At 40.1% G+C, this 14,809-nt stretch overlaps 1 protein-coding gene across 7 annotated transcripts in view; it reads right to left on the minus strand.

Moving 5' to 3' along the window:
* The window catches only part of ENOX1 (ecto-NOX disulfide-thiol exchanger 1), a 383,297-nt gene that overhangs the window by 83,633 nt on the left and 284,855 nt on the right, over positions 1-14,809 (minus strand). For all 7 annotated transcript variants that reach the window (XM_074859609.1, XM_074859613.1, XM_074859612.1 and 4 more), the window contains one exon: positions 2,218-2,430. In XM_074859609.1, the coding sequence (XP_074715710.1) occupies positions 2,218-2,430 (213 nt within the window). The remainder of the gene's footprint in view (positions 1-2,217; positions 2,431-14,809) is intronic.

A 14,809-nucleotide genomic window follows, 5' to 3' on the forward strand; every position in this document is an offset into this window, starting at 1 on the left:
TGTTCTTAATCATGCAAGTGACATATTGTAAGTGATTATACAGGGCTGTCAGAAAACAGTGGAAAAGGACGCATGAAAAACATTCATCAGATCAATTCAAATACAGGAAAATTCTTGGAAAAGGGAAGCTCGTTTCACTGTCTCCATGTTTAGCAATCTTACGCATATACACGTATAAAGCAAAAACATCATCCATCTGTTCGTAGCAAGTTTGCAGAGAATTTTAATAAGACACATTAATGCTAATAATGGCCAATGTTTATGATGTTTATAAAATAACCAATGTGGAGCATCTGGAAAGCTCGTAAAATTTGTTCTTATAAAATACACAGGTGTAACACCTTTCCCTGAGCCTGTTTTTTTGCTGACCTTGTCCTCCTAGGCCAGATCTGTCAGAAACTCTCTCCTTCCAGACATTGCTGTGACTGTGGCACTCTGAAACTCGTGTTTTGAAGCCAGACCTATTTCTGTTTTTTTAAGTTCAGCATTCAGCACATTACAGGAACAAACCAGTTAGCCAAAACTGCAAGTTTCCACCTGAAACTACAGGGATCTCTATTTCCAAGTGACAGATGTTCTACAACAGTTGGTGACAAACGGGCTAATTTAGACTGATTTAACTAAAGTTCAGCCTGCTGACAATGGGGGATTTTTTTTAATGCAGCTGAAGAAGGCATTTCTGAATCCTAGGGCTGGCTGTTGCACACAAAACTATAGAGGTCCTGGTGTGAACTGAACAGCATGGCCATGCGTGGTGCCTGCATCTCTGCTCCTCACACTGCCTTTTAGATGCTGAGATCGAAGATGACATTGACTAGCAAATTACCAAGAGAATTAGCTATTTAAAATTTACTCACTGAACATATGTCCTCAGAAATCAAATGCCTTTGGCCCAGAATCTTTCTTCCTAAGCTCAGGCATCTAAGTTCCTAAATTAGAAGGACATGTACCCTGGGGTGAATTGGTCTTCTGAGATGCTGAGCTCTCCACTACATATGCAGGAAGCTTCCAGGGATTGCTCTCCTAACCCAGCCAAGTCCATCCAAGCTTCTGCCTTCAGCCCTAACTTCTGAAGGAACTAAGAGAGCGGAAAAATATTGCAGAAAAGCCGTTAGGACTTATTCTTTTATGTAAAGATTAGGGGTGTGATTCAGAAATTACAATGTAACAACTGCATTGTCCTCCAACTGGTACATTGTCTTCGTTTTTCTTTTTAACTTGCATATGAGAGGTGGCATCAGGCTCCACCCTTCTAAGTACCATCAAGCCTCTTGCTTGAGCAGCCATGAATAGACACATTAAAAATCAGTAACAATCTCATTACTCTTCTCTTCTCTTCTCTTCTCTTCTCTTCTCTTCTCTTCTCTTCTCTTCTCTTCTCTCCTCTCCTCTCCTCTCCTCTCCTCTCCTCTCCTCTCCTCTCCTCTCCTCTCCTCTCCTCTCCTCTCCTCTCCTCTCCTCTCCTCTCCTCTCCTCTCCTCTCCTCTCCTCTCCTCTCCTCTCCTCTCCTCTCCTCTCCTCTCTCCCTTCCTTTTGAAGAACACTGCTAGGCAAGTATCCCAATTATTGTCTTATGAGGGAACCTCATTAAGGTAACTTCATTGATTATATTTCTGTACTAAGGAAATAGCTGCCAGCACTAAATATTTAAGGCAGCTTATTTGTCAAATTAATACTGGCATTGTATCAGCCAAGAAGCCCTGATGCCAGAAGCAATACAGCATATTCTTCTACTGTGGGGGTGGCCTGTATGTTGTGAATATATCCCTACAAGTTGCTGAATCCTACTTCCTTTTACCTAAACCCAGGCTAAAAATATAACTTAATTGTCCTCTATTCTGTAATTGGCCTGGTTAATTAGCTGCAACGCACAGGCTACATATCACTTCTCTTCACAAAAGCATTATCTTTGCTCAGAGCAGGGAGGCTTCTGTCTGGTCCGTTCCTGAAGTGTTTTATGTCTACACAACAGTAGACATTATGCATAGAGCACATCTTCATCTATTAATAAAAAAACTACTGAAACTTTGCTCACCTTGAGAAATAAGCTCTTAGGAATGGTCCTTGTTCCTCCAGATTGTCACAGAGTATGGGATAGGATATGAAGTAGAATATGACTGCATTGCAACTACTTACCCCCAAACAAACAAAATGATAAAAAAACCACTACCACCACCACCACCATCACTACAACACTGGACAAAGGGAGTTACTTACATTGAGTGAGGATCCCTGTTAAGGCATTTTTGAAACTCTCCTTGGCTTGCTCCATTTCTTGCTCATGAGCGGCCTTTTCATTCATGAGCCGGCGGACATGGCTGTTGGCTGACTGCACCATCGAATAAAACTGGTTTGCAGAGCGACGATTCACCTCACCTCGCTCAATCCAGGTAAGCAGCACTGTGATGGCCTCTGAAAACTTGCTATCATCTAGAACAATCAAAGCACAGGTTTTAAACTGCAGGCATAAATATCCTGCCGAGAACACATTTTCTGCTCCGTGTCACATTAAAATCACCATAAATCCTGCTTGCAATATATCATTTTGGGTAACTTTGGGGTCCTTTGTTCTATCAGATGTAGGAAGCCAATACTGCCATGTGAAGCTACATAAATCTTTCTTCAAGACTTGTCTTCTGCTTATTTTAATAGCTTTCTCACAACAAAAAGCACCCTCCCCCCCCTTCCCTGTGGCCTGACTCCCTGCTTTCACAATGTCTCCCTTGAGCTGTTCAGTGATATGGAATGACCTTACAGCAGGAGTGAGGAGACCTCTGTGTTACTGGACCCACTGAGGAAATGAAATGTGTCTGCATTAATCTGCTTGGCCGAAAGCTCAGTCTTGGAGCTTGGGCTCAGTCACACTCTTGTCAACAGATTTCACTAACATCACATTCTTAATTAATGAACAATGACAAGGCTGAACAATTCCTCCTCAAAGCTCTGATTAATTACAAGGAACTGCTTTGAACAGATGATGTGTCTCTATTTGTTTTGTATTATTTGTCTGTGTTTTGTTTTACATATTTTTTTACAGGATTCCAGACAAATCTGGGCAAACACCTGGATTACAGCTTTATGTTTACCATTTAGGTAACTAAAGTTATATTTCTCTGCAGAAAGATCGCCAAAACTGGTGGCTAGATTTTGTGCACTCCCTCCCCAAGTAATCTTCTTTCCTCTGACAGTGCTCTCAGCTTCCTCAGAAGACTCTTAGCACAGCATCCATTACACTTCTGGTTTCATCAGGATTAAGAGGACACATTTCTTTTTAAGTCCCATTTAGGCTGAACTGCAAGAAAATGTTATTACAACAGAGTGTCTTCCTGTGGAACCATTTTTGTGCAATTCAATCTCATTTCTTCCCCAGGATTTTATTCTATAAAACTTCTGTTTCCCAACAAATAATTTTAAATAGTTCACCTAGTCCTTTTTGGTTAGATTTCTTTATATATATTTTTGATGGTAGGTATACCTTTCTACAGGAAAAGGTATACAGTTATGGTGGGGAGAAGTAGTATAGCTATAACCAAAAGACACTTAAAATGAAAATTGGAAAATATTAAATCCAACCAACTGTGTTACAGGATACAGAAATGTGGGACATAGTTTGTAAGACTCTGCTTTCCATGTACAAAGAATAATGAAATACTAATTCTTAAGTGACTATTTGGCCTTTTATTCTGAACCAGTAATCACTTCCCTAAAAGGCGAGGAGCCTAAAGTACAGAGAGCACTAGTGACATGCTCTGTGCCCACAGCCTGTGAAGAATAGATTTTACACTGCCTGATCTTTAACATCTTATTAACTGAAATGTGCTTTCAGCTACAGCAATAGGATTTGCTCTCCACAGCTGGATAGGCATGTTCACCAAAGATCCCTGAAAAAATTTGCAAAATAAGAGCATCATAACCCCCTCCCTTTGTATGATGATATATCTGTTGTGACTTTACATTAACGTGTGATTCATCATCATTCATTAAGTAATTGTCTCTGGGGAGGAAGAGTCAGATGAGCACCTTTTCTTTCTACATTGTCCCCTTGAATCCACTTCCGAGCGTTGCTGGATACGTATGTGTCAGGTATATATTAAGTGGCTCTGATGAGTGAGGTTGGCTGAATATGGGCCTCAGAAAAGACAAATGTAAACAAGACTAGTGCAAAACCTCTTCATTTCAAGAAAGCACTAGGATAATCTAAACACTAGAAAAATCTTCAGCCTGCTGAAATGCAGAAGAGCTGGATGTCATGGATCCAATACAGCCAGAACTCATCCCTGGAACATAATGTTTATTATAATTACAGTAGTCAATAAGAATAACCTGTAATGGCTTCTGGCAATGTTAGCATGCAATTTCCAACAGTCTGTACAGTCAGGTCACCCTGCTGATGGCACTAGCCTGTTAACACCAAGGATGTGGCTGATTGTGAGTAGACAGTAACAACAGCTGAATGTTCCTCTTTTTTCCTTGTAGACATCATTATCTATATCACCACACATAATTTATCACCCAACACTGAAGTACCATTTAGAGTAAATTATCCCATTCAATCTAGGTCAAGATATGAACAGCAAAGTTGGGAGAAATGATACATAGAAGCACCTCTGAAGAGGTACACTGTGACCTGTGAAGAGACAGTGTGCAGAATGTTTCACAGAGATGCATCAGGAAAATCAGTTGCACAGAAGCATTCTCCCTTTTTCTCACTTTAATCTCTCCCCAGTACACATCTGTGTGTTGTTTTGTTATAGAGCCTATATGAAATTAAAACACCCCTCCCTTTGTTTTGTTTTTATCAGGCACAGTTGGTGTCTGTAAGGGATGTTCATAAACACGCCATCCTCCTGCCACATAGATTCAACCCATTTAAAAGGACATACTGAAAACTTGTTTTCAGCATACTATACTTCCAGGGAGCTGCAACGGTCTGTGGGCCTGTTATAGTTAATTCATATCTCTGTACTAGCAGGAAAAAATCCTTTCATTGGTAAACATCAGCATCTTAATTGATAACATAATTAGAAGATACATTAAAAAATGCTAGAGGGTAATATATGCACAACAGGAGCACATCAGTTAATAAAATCTTTTCTCTACAGTTTTAAAATTTCCTTATTCCACCTTCATTTCTAACTTTTATATTCCTGAGTTGACTACTCAGTGACTGGAATAAGGTAACTCACTATGAATTAATTTTCTTCATCCAGAATACACTGACTCTTTCTGAGCAATCAGAGGTTCACTTAAAAAATCATATTTTTATACCAGAGTGTTCATTTATTTTTTATTTAGTAGATAAGTAGTAGAAGAAATGCAGCAATGGAATCTAATTTAAGCAGAGCAAGAACTGCCTTATGATTGCAGCCATTCATTAAAAAAATAAAACAAAACTCCTAATTCTGTTCCAAATGATTCCCTTGCAGTAGGATGCACATAAATATACACCCTTTAAAAACATACTCTTAAAATAATTCCTTTATATAAGACATGCTCCCATATGTAATTATTCTTTTAAAATGAGCATGTGGCAAATTATTCCTCACACTTAAAGCATTTTTCTCCTCCAAGTTACAGAATGTTTTAAGTAAATAAGGTAGAATTCATCCCCATTATGTCAACACCTGATTTAGTAACCGCAGGGTTCTGGTACCGTCAATGGAAAGAGATGGACACTTGTTGGACAGGCTTTGTCATCCTGTTTTAGCTGTCTGAGGGCGAGGTGAACTGTGCCCCAGAAGTGCCTGCTTCCCTCAACTGGCTATAAAGGGAGCCTGGGGTGACCTGTTCATATGCAACAGATGTCTGCAACAGACATCTACATTTGGACAAGTGCACCAGTTACAGAACACCTACCCAGCATTTGTGTACCTGTGTTGGGTTCTCAGTTACACCCCAAGCTGTGATGCATGCTATGTTGTTTCAATATTACCCATCTACTGAGGATGGCTTGCTGGGTGTCTGTCAACAGAGATTTCCAAGTGCTGCTAGACTCAATCACAGGCCTCTAGAGATAAGATATTTCAAATTCCTCTTACATCAACTAAAGATATTTGGCACTTAAATCCTAGATCACAACTTAGATGAAATGAAAAATAAAGAAAAGAAAATGCATCCCTAGAGCTGCCTGGGAAATTGTCAACAGGGATATTTCTATGAAAAAAAAGGAATAATTGTTAACAAATGGTTTACATTTTTCTGCTTATAATTTGACTACCTCTAAGTAACCCCAACTGGAATAAACTTTTTAATAGAAAAAGGTATGACAAGAACTGCTACAAAATTATATACTGGGATAAGGTGTTGGAAACAGATTTTACTTCCAATTTATGGAGGTTCCCTGATGTAACATAGGGCATAATTCAGTTCAGGGTAATCTGAAATGTTGCAACTATTTATCTCTCAATGTTAAGCACCTTTGTAAGATTCTTTCACAACCCAGGTAACAGTGTCTAAGGCCTTAGCCTTAGAAGACAGACTAATTCATCACTCTGAAGTCAGGCATTCAAACACTTATCACTATAATTTTTACATTTAGAGATGTATTGCAAATATAGGTAACTTCATATTTCTGCATTTTGAGAGTGACTTTGTATGCTGGATTTCTAGCTAGGATGAGATCAAACACTGGGATACAGTTGCTTTTAGCCTCATTAGTATCTTCTAACCCTGGGCTTTCTCAAACGTTTGAAAAGTATCTGAGATAATTGAAAAGTAATCTGAGATAGTAACACCTGTAGCCTGTCTACATCACAGAAATCCTTCTATGTTGTCCTATGGGCTATGTCACTGTCCAGAGTCAGCATGGACTATCTCTTGTCCCTAATCTTGCTCCCCTAATGCAATCTCCTAGGCTTGCAAGGAGATGCTGAAAAGACAGAGCTGTTGTTCTTTATCTTAATGACTACACCTAGAAAGCTCCTGTCCTGGCTGCATGTGTTTTGGGTTGCATTAATGATCTCATTTTTCTCTGACTCTTCTGTAAAATGGGAAGGGGCAGGTGTGCCCTTATGCTAAGCTCTGCCCTGACAAGTAGAAATCCAGTTAACAAACACCCCTTGAAGGTATTCTTGTGAGCACTGAGAATGACTGTGAGAAGGGACAAGAGTCGTGCGATATATCCCATCTATTTGTCTCTGATGGACAGCCTGTCCTCTGTCAGCTGTAGCTGCGCCATAGGAAGATGTGTCCCCTGCCTCATCCCCGCCTGCTCAGTACTACCCCTTTGCTCATAGTTACACTGCCCCCAGATCTGCCTGGAGCTGCTCAGCTGGTCACACTCCAGTTCCAATTTGTCATACTGGGCCCAGTTCAGCTATTATAGGAAAGTGGTAGAGGTCAGTTCAGAATGCAAACTTATTCACTCCACGTAACTGCAGCCAGGGGAGGATGTATTGCCAAGGTTACTGTTAATCTGACTTCTGATTTAATAACTTATTAGACTATAACTAAGATTTCTAACCTACAAACACTGGATTCAATACAAAAAATAATAAACCGCAGTAGGGGCTGCTGTGGGTGAATCAGGTCAGGGAAAAGGTTTATTAACCTCTCTCATCAGCAGGTTCAGTCCAGTTCCCCTGTGCATCAGGAACAATTTGCTTCCCAGCACATGCCACTTTTGGTGCCACAATGAAGACCTATTTTTCTCTCGGCTTAAGAGCTTCTCCTGCACAGAGTGCCTGCCACTGACCTAGAAACACAACTCTTCAGCTATTACCCTCACCTTCTTTTTTTCCTGCTCGAATACCTTATATAATTGTGCCATGCAACCCACACATCAGTCTGGTACTTTTGGGATTAATAACATTTTTAACCCAATGGCACTGCATAATAAGTGAGAATCAAGGAATACAAATTCTTACTGCCAAAGGGTTCTTTTAAAGAATGATTAATATCCACCTTACTATTTCTTAAATAGTCTTAACTGTATGCTATAACCAAGAAACTTTTCCAGTTATGTAATAAATGATTAACTGAAACTAGATTTGATAAAAATATGCATATGCATTTAATAAAAGGTTGTGGTGGGTTGACCCTGGCTGGATGCCAGGTGCCCACCAAAGCCAGTCTATCACTCCCCTCCTCAGCTGGATAGGGTAGAAAAAATATAACAAAAGGCTTGTGGGTCGAGATAAGAAAAGGGAGAGATCACTCACCAATTACTGCCACAGGCAAAACAGACTTGACTTGGGGAAATTAGTTTAATTTATTAGCAATCAAATAAGAGTAGGATAATGAGAAATAAAACCAAATCTTAAGAACACCTTCCTCCCACACCTTCCTTCTTCCTGGGTTTAACTTTGCTCCTGAATCCTCCACCTCCTCCCCAGCAGTGGCACAGGGAGGAAGAGGATGGGGGTTGTGATCAGTTAGCTCATCACTCGATGTTTCTGTTGCTCCTTCCTCCTCAGGGGGAGGAACCTCACACTCTTCCCCTGCTCCATTGTGGGGTCTCTCCCCTGGGAGACAGTCGACGAACTTCTCTAACATGAGTCCTTCCTATGGGCTGCAACTCTTCATGAACTGCTCCAATGTGGGTCCCTCCCATGGGGTTCAGTCCTTCAGGAACAGGCTGCTCCAGCATGGGTCCCCCACAGGGTCACAAGTCCTGTCAGCAAACTGCTCTTGTATGGGTTCCTCTCTCCACAGGTCCACAGCCTGGTGTGGGCTTCCCACAGGCTCACAGCCTCCTTCGGGTGCATCCACCTGCTCCAGCGTGGGCTCCTCCCCAGGCTGCAGGTGGACATCTGCTCCCCCGTTAACCTCCGTGGGCTGCAGGGGCACAGCCTGCCTCACCGTGGGCTGCACCAGGGGCTGCAGGGGAATCTCTGCTCTGATGCCTGGAGCACCTCCTGCCCCTCCTTCTTCACTGACCTTGGTGTCTGCAGAGTTGTTGCTCTCACTCCTCTCACTGGTTCCGGTTGTACAGTTTTCTCCTTCCTCTTCTTAAATAAGTTATTCCAGAGGCGCTACCACCATCACTGATGGGCTCGGCCTTGGCCAGCAGTGGGTCCATCTTGGAGCCGTCTGGCATTGGCTCTATTGGACATGGGGGAAGCTTCTAGCAACTTCTCACAGAAGCCACCCCTGTAGCCCTCCCACTACGAAAACCTTGCCATGCAAACCCAATAAAAAGGTACTCTCCCCTTCCTGTATCATCAAACTCTTTCTTTCAAATTAAATCACACAAGATTCTTCCAGAGGTGGGTGTTTCATGGGAGATACAGAAATCCATTATCTTATCCTGCTGATGCCATTATTTCCAATAAAAAGTAATTATGAGGGTATTGAGTTTCCTCCCTATTTCTCAAAAATCACACCACAAACTTTCAGATCGGTAAGCTGCAATTTCCCAGCTCATAGTAATTAACTCGAGTCATTTTGCAGTGCGGTACATTTAATCGAGTGGGTTTATATTAAAACCCTAAAATTTGCATTGATACAATACAGATTAGGTGAGGGAGGACACTTTTAGTAACATACTTAACAGTGAATGTACTTCTTGCAGGCTCTCAGAAGGAGGTGCCCAGGGAATTGGGTTAGCAGGCTGCTGATAGCTGAACCCATCTTATGCTCTTCTGCCAGCAGACAAAAGTGCCCTTGCACCATGCCTGCTCACAGCCCCTGTGCAAGGCTCTTGGAGCCAGATGTATTGTGTCACAGCAGATGTCAGCAGCATATGGAAGAAGGAAGGAGAAAATGATGATCTAAAACCGGGAAGGGTGAGTGAACAGATTTGACGTTAAAGCGTTGAAACATGTCTGTTGTAGGGCTCTGTCCTGATATACTACTAATAAAAAAAGATTGTGCTAAAAAAAGGTCTGGAGTCTTTCAGCAGCAGTTAAACCTGGCATTCATTGGGTCTGTTTGGAGGATCTCAGCTTTGCCTCCCCTTCTGACGTAGCCCTGCACTGAATTCGATCCTTTCTGCATGAGACTTGCCTCTCTGGATAACTGCACTGCTTCTGTAGAGCTCCACAAGTCTGGCTCTCAAGTGCAGAGTGATAATGAAAGCTGCGTGGTTTTCTTCTCAGTGAAATATCCTATCTCCCAAGCAATTAAATGTTGTTTATATTTCAAACAATGTGTAAGGGTTGAGATTGTCAGGCTTGATGTTACCTGAATCTTGCACAAGATGCATCCCCGGTTAGTTCATTCTACTGTAACTGCCATCTATTTATTTAAATTTCCAATCTGTTCTCTCTTCAGGGGATAATACAGTGCCTGGCAAAGAAGCTGCTTCTCAATTTTTCAAATTATATTTTTTTTAAAATAGAAAACTACACCAATAACATTCCTGTGCTCATAAAGAAACACTGTATTTAAAAGGGAGGTAAATTCCAAGGTATTGTATATAATGTGCAGATATTTATGTCTCCTTTGCTCAAAATATTTAAAAAACAGATATTCAGATATAAAGAAATGTCTTTGTTATATGGTAGATCTACTTAGCTACCTGCAGCAAATAAGACAGACTTAGTATTTTAAAGGAGCTTATTTGCAAGAAGTGATTTCTGAAGATGATACCATTAGGTACAGATATGCTTGAATTAAGAAAACCATAATGTTCAGAATTCTGCTTTGAAACGAAAATGTCATAAGCACACAGATTAAAATGTTTTGTTCCAATGCACCTGACAGAGCAGTGTTCCACTTAAGGATAAAAGGTTCAGCCTATCACCAGTTGTGTGATGTTCTGGGCACCACATTACTCAAACGTTTATAAAGCACCCAGGAAAACAGATGTCAGAGTATGCAAATTTAATCCTAAATATCTACTGACACATCTCACTGTGCAGTAATAATGCATCTGATTTAATACTGAGGAATTAAAATCTCAAAGACACACACCAAACAAAATGCTGCAATGAACCAAAAGACAAGAAGGTCACGTTTTTGTAATGTAATAGCAGAAGACACAATATTCTGCTCGTTTGAGAACTCAGGGTCTATTCTTAAAGGCTATTTAAGGAGGCAATTCACATTTACACTTTACTGTAAAAAAACTTGGTTTCCCAAAATTCACATCTATGAATTTATTGAGATACTTCCTCAAGGAAACACAGATTTTTACCTAAGGCAGGAGGGTGTCAGAAAGGAGGCCAGAAGTTTCATTAACCTGAGTTATGCTTAGCTGTTATCTTATTCCATGGCAATAAGACAATGGTTTGATGAAACTATTTGCAATGTCATGACAAATTTTGGAATATTTGGATCAAAAAGTAGATTTAAAGAGTACCTTTTGAAAAAGTGAAATTTTACTTTATCATTTTAAACAAATGGCACCGATTTTTTATCTTGCTTTTTTCCTTCACATCTACTTTAGCAGTTTGGAAGGTCAATTAAAAAAACCAACAAACAAACAAAAATAACTTGTCATGCAAAATTAAATAGCAGTTTTATTTTCCCAACCAGCTTGCAAACCTAAAATGTGTGGTACAAACCTAAAACTGATCCGCATAGGCCTGGTATGAGAAGGAGCTCATGTTCTTCCAATGTTACCCATCTAGTTTGAATGCTGGAGCTCATTTAATTCTGATAATCCGGGCACAGAGCTCTTCTGCCTTCTGTGTGCTGGACTCATGAAGAATGAGACTCTCTCATGGGAGTGTACGAAACAAATTTAAATCCAATATTTTGTGACAAGTCATATTTCCAATGCAGTAGTCTCCTCTTTTATGAACTATCACCTCCTTGGCTTCTCTCCTTTTGGCTCTGGCTGTGACCAGCAGAGAATATCACTAGCAAATTATCAATGGAGAGCAGCTCAAAGAATGTTTACTCAATGAGAGTTAGTAGTGTAGGCCTATACTTTTAGAGCTACAGGTTCAAATCCATGAGACCTACACCTAAAATTCTGGCAGTATGTCAGAGAGTGGAGAGTGGAAATAACAAAGCACAATAGGTGGATAGGGAGAGGAACAACATCACAGGCACTTACAGAAAAGAAAAGTGAATACACCTTTGGCTAACAACATGAAAGGTGCAGAAACAAATGTCCACACTGCCAACAAGGAAAAAGTTATGAAGGATTTAATTTGCAGGACCCTGAAGACCTTAATGGAGAAGAAAAAAAAAATGGAAAAGAAAAAAGGAAAAAGGAAAAGGAAAATACCCATAAAGCATCACAGTCTGAAATGGAAAGTGGTGAAAAACTGCACTGGTCCACAGTTTGATGGGTTTCCTTATTTCTGCATAAATCAGGTGTTCAAACCAAGTTCTTTGCAGATATGAAGGGGTTCAGGATAGTCTACAGAGAGCAGGGAATGGAGAGCAAGTCATAAACTCTCATGCTTTTGCAGGTATGCAAGGCCTCATATGTAGTGAATTCCCAGTCCCAGTCACCAGGCAATGCATTTTGAGAAACCAATTATTTTTTTTCTGTGAAGCTCCATACCAGTAGAGACTAGCTGGCTGAAATTTTACAATGAACTTTTGTTTCCAACTAGCATAAAAGATCCTCTATACTCTCTCACTCACTCTCCTCTACAGCAGTTAGTGCTGCACCAGTTGACTTCAGCACATGAGAGGAATAGGAATATGCTGACAACACTGGGGCGGGTTTCCAGCCAAGTCTGGTACACAAAAACAATGATTTCTTTAAGTCTTATGCTGCAGTTTGCAGAAGGTGAAAAAAGATATTGTCACCTCTGTTATAGACTCAATAAATATCTACACCACAACAGGGGACTGGCTGATGAGACTAGTTCATCTCTGCTCCCTGTTAGATTTCCTTGCTGTCAGGAATTTCCAAGGTTATTTTGACAACACAAGTTGCTTGGATTCAGACCAAGTTGTCTACATCTGTGATTGCAAAGCAGTGTCTTGGGATGACAGATGTTTAGCTATTTTGTCTTGCTTTTCAGCTAGTGTTGCTCAGTGAAGTTCTGGAGGCACCGCAGGAGCTGAAACCTGCAACGTTGGGCACCTGCAGCTCTGTCTCACGAGCTGGCAACAGAGCTCAGGAGTCTTTTGAAGTGGGTACCATGGGGAGGTCATGACTTTCCTTAAGAAAACAACTGCAAAGCATCTGCTCAAAACCCAATTTTTCAAGGTAAATACTGCCAAGAGCAGATATATTTTGATCCTTCTTTTCTTTAGAATGAATTGTCCAGGTTTTTTCAGCAATGTAAATCTGGTGATATCCAGAGACCTGAGATTTTGACCCCAAATTTTATATATATATGTGTGAGTGTGTATACATATGTGTACATATATATCTCTTCTGTTAGTTTCACTGAAGTCCACATTTAACCTGTGAATATATGATGACATGAACTGCCCTCTGCCAGTTAAAGACATTTCTCTAGTGTTGGTTTACTTGTTTTTAGGATGTCACAAAGGGGTCATGTGTTGAATCCATGGTGTCCAAGGGAGATCAAAATGTTCTATCCTAGTGCCTTATAGATACTGGCTATGATGTCATAGGAAAGCTAAAGCAAACCAGTATAATGACTGAACCCCACCTCTGCTTTCTAGAATACTTAGTACAGAAGACAACTCATGACCAGTGAGAGGAGAGGGCTTTTTGCATTCTCCATCCTCAACAATCTGTACAGACCCTGGGCTGGTGCCATTAATCTTGCTACAAGGCAATTGCTAATTAGTGAAGTTTTTAAAATTGCAATATGTTATTTTGCTGGATTTTAATTATTTTTTAACCAATAAAAAATAAATTTACTATTTTGGTTTCTTAATTTATTATATTTAATTCTGTATGTTTCTGAAAGTTCATCTTTACTTCCAGAGGAATAGTCATGTACATGGTGTTGGTCTATATCGTGCTCACAGTATTTCTATATTAAACTTGTGCATATATACCAAGCTCTGGTCAAATGTCCCTCAGGAGAACGAAAGATCTAAATGTCTGGAATAAGTTTTAATTAAGTATGGAAACTTTCCAGAATTAAAAGAAAAACCCTTCTAAATATACACATCTTAAGCATCTTGCAAAAACGCACATTCAGTTGCCCCAAGCAATGGCTAGCCATACGGAAGAAATTGTCCAGACTTCTTGCATTTTCTGGCTTAGTTCAGGAAAACTCTAGGCCTTACTACATAAAGAAAAACTTCCCTATAAAGGATTATATCCTAAAATATTCAACTGAAAACAGATTCTGGGAACAGATGTATCTAAAACTCTGTACTGTATTGTATAACCTCTAGAGGAACTGGATTGAAAGCTAGGTAAGAATTAAAAATTCTCATATTTGGGCCACTTTCCTCCTTATCTTCTGGTCTCTCAATCCATCTGCATTTTTTTACCAATCTCACAGTTACTTAATGAATTATTTAATAGAGGAGTGTATGTGTGAGAATATCAGTCAGCCAAACTAATAACAGACCAAGGTAACAGTGACAACAGCGACCAATGCAGTACTCAGAGAGACAGTAGGGTGCATCTCTGCTCCATGCTCCAAGGATGCAACACTTTGCACTGTCCTTCTTCAGCTTCCCAAACATGTTTCATAGTTAGAACTGAGGCCACTGTGTTGACAGATAGATAGGCTAAGTCTAATCTGGATAATTCTGAAACAGTGGCAAGAATCACAGTTTCTTGTGACCTGGCACACAGTACAGTAACGTGCTTGGCCCCCACGTGGGGAAAGAATGCCAGACATAATTATTAAACACTTAATGAAAACAAATACAACTCTAAGGGGTATGAGGAGTTGTTTGTTTGATCTTTTTTTAAATTTCTTTACCATGAATAATTTTATTTATTTGCTTCTTACTTTCTCTGTTAACTATTAAAGACAGGAATCTTCAAGCTGAACCCTTGAAAAATATTAACTCGGTAAGTGTA

This window comes from Strix uralensis, chromosome 2 (assembly GCF_047716275.1).
Source record: "Strix uralensis isolate ZFMK-TIS-50842 chromosome 2, bStrUra1, whole genome shotgun sequence".
Classification (NCBI taxonomy): Eukaryota; Metazoa; Chordata; class Aves; order Strigiformes; family Strigidae; genus Strix; species Strix uralensis.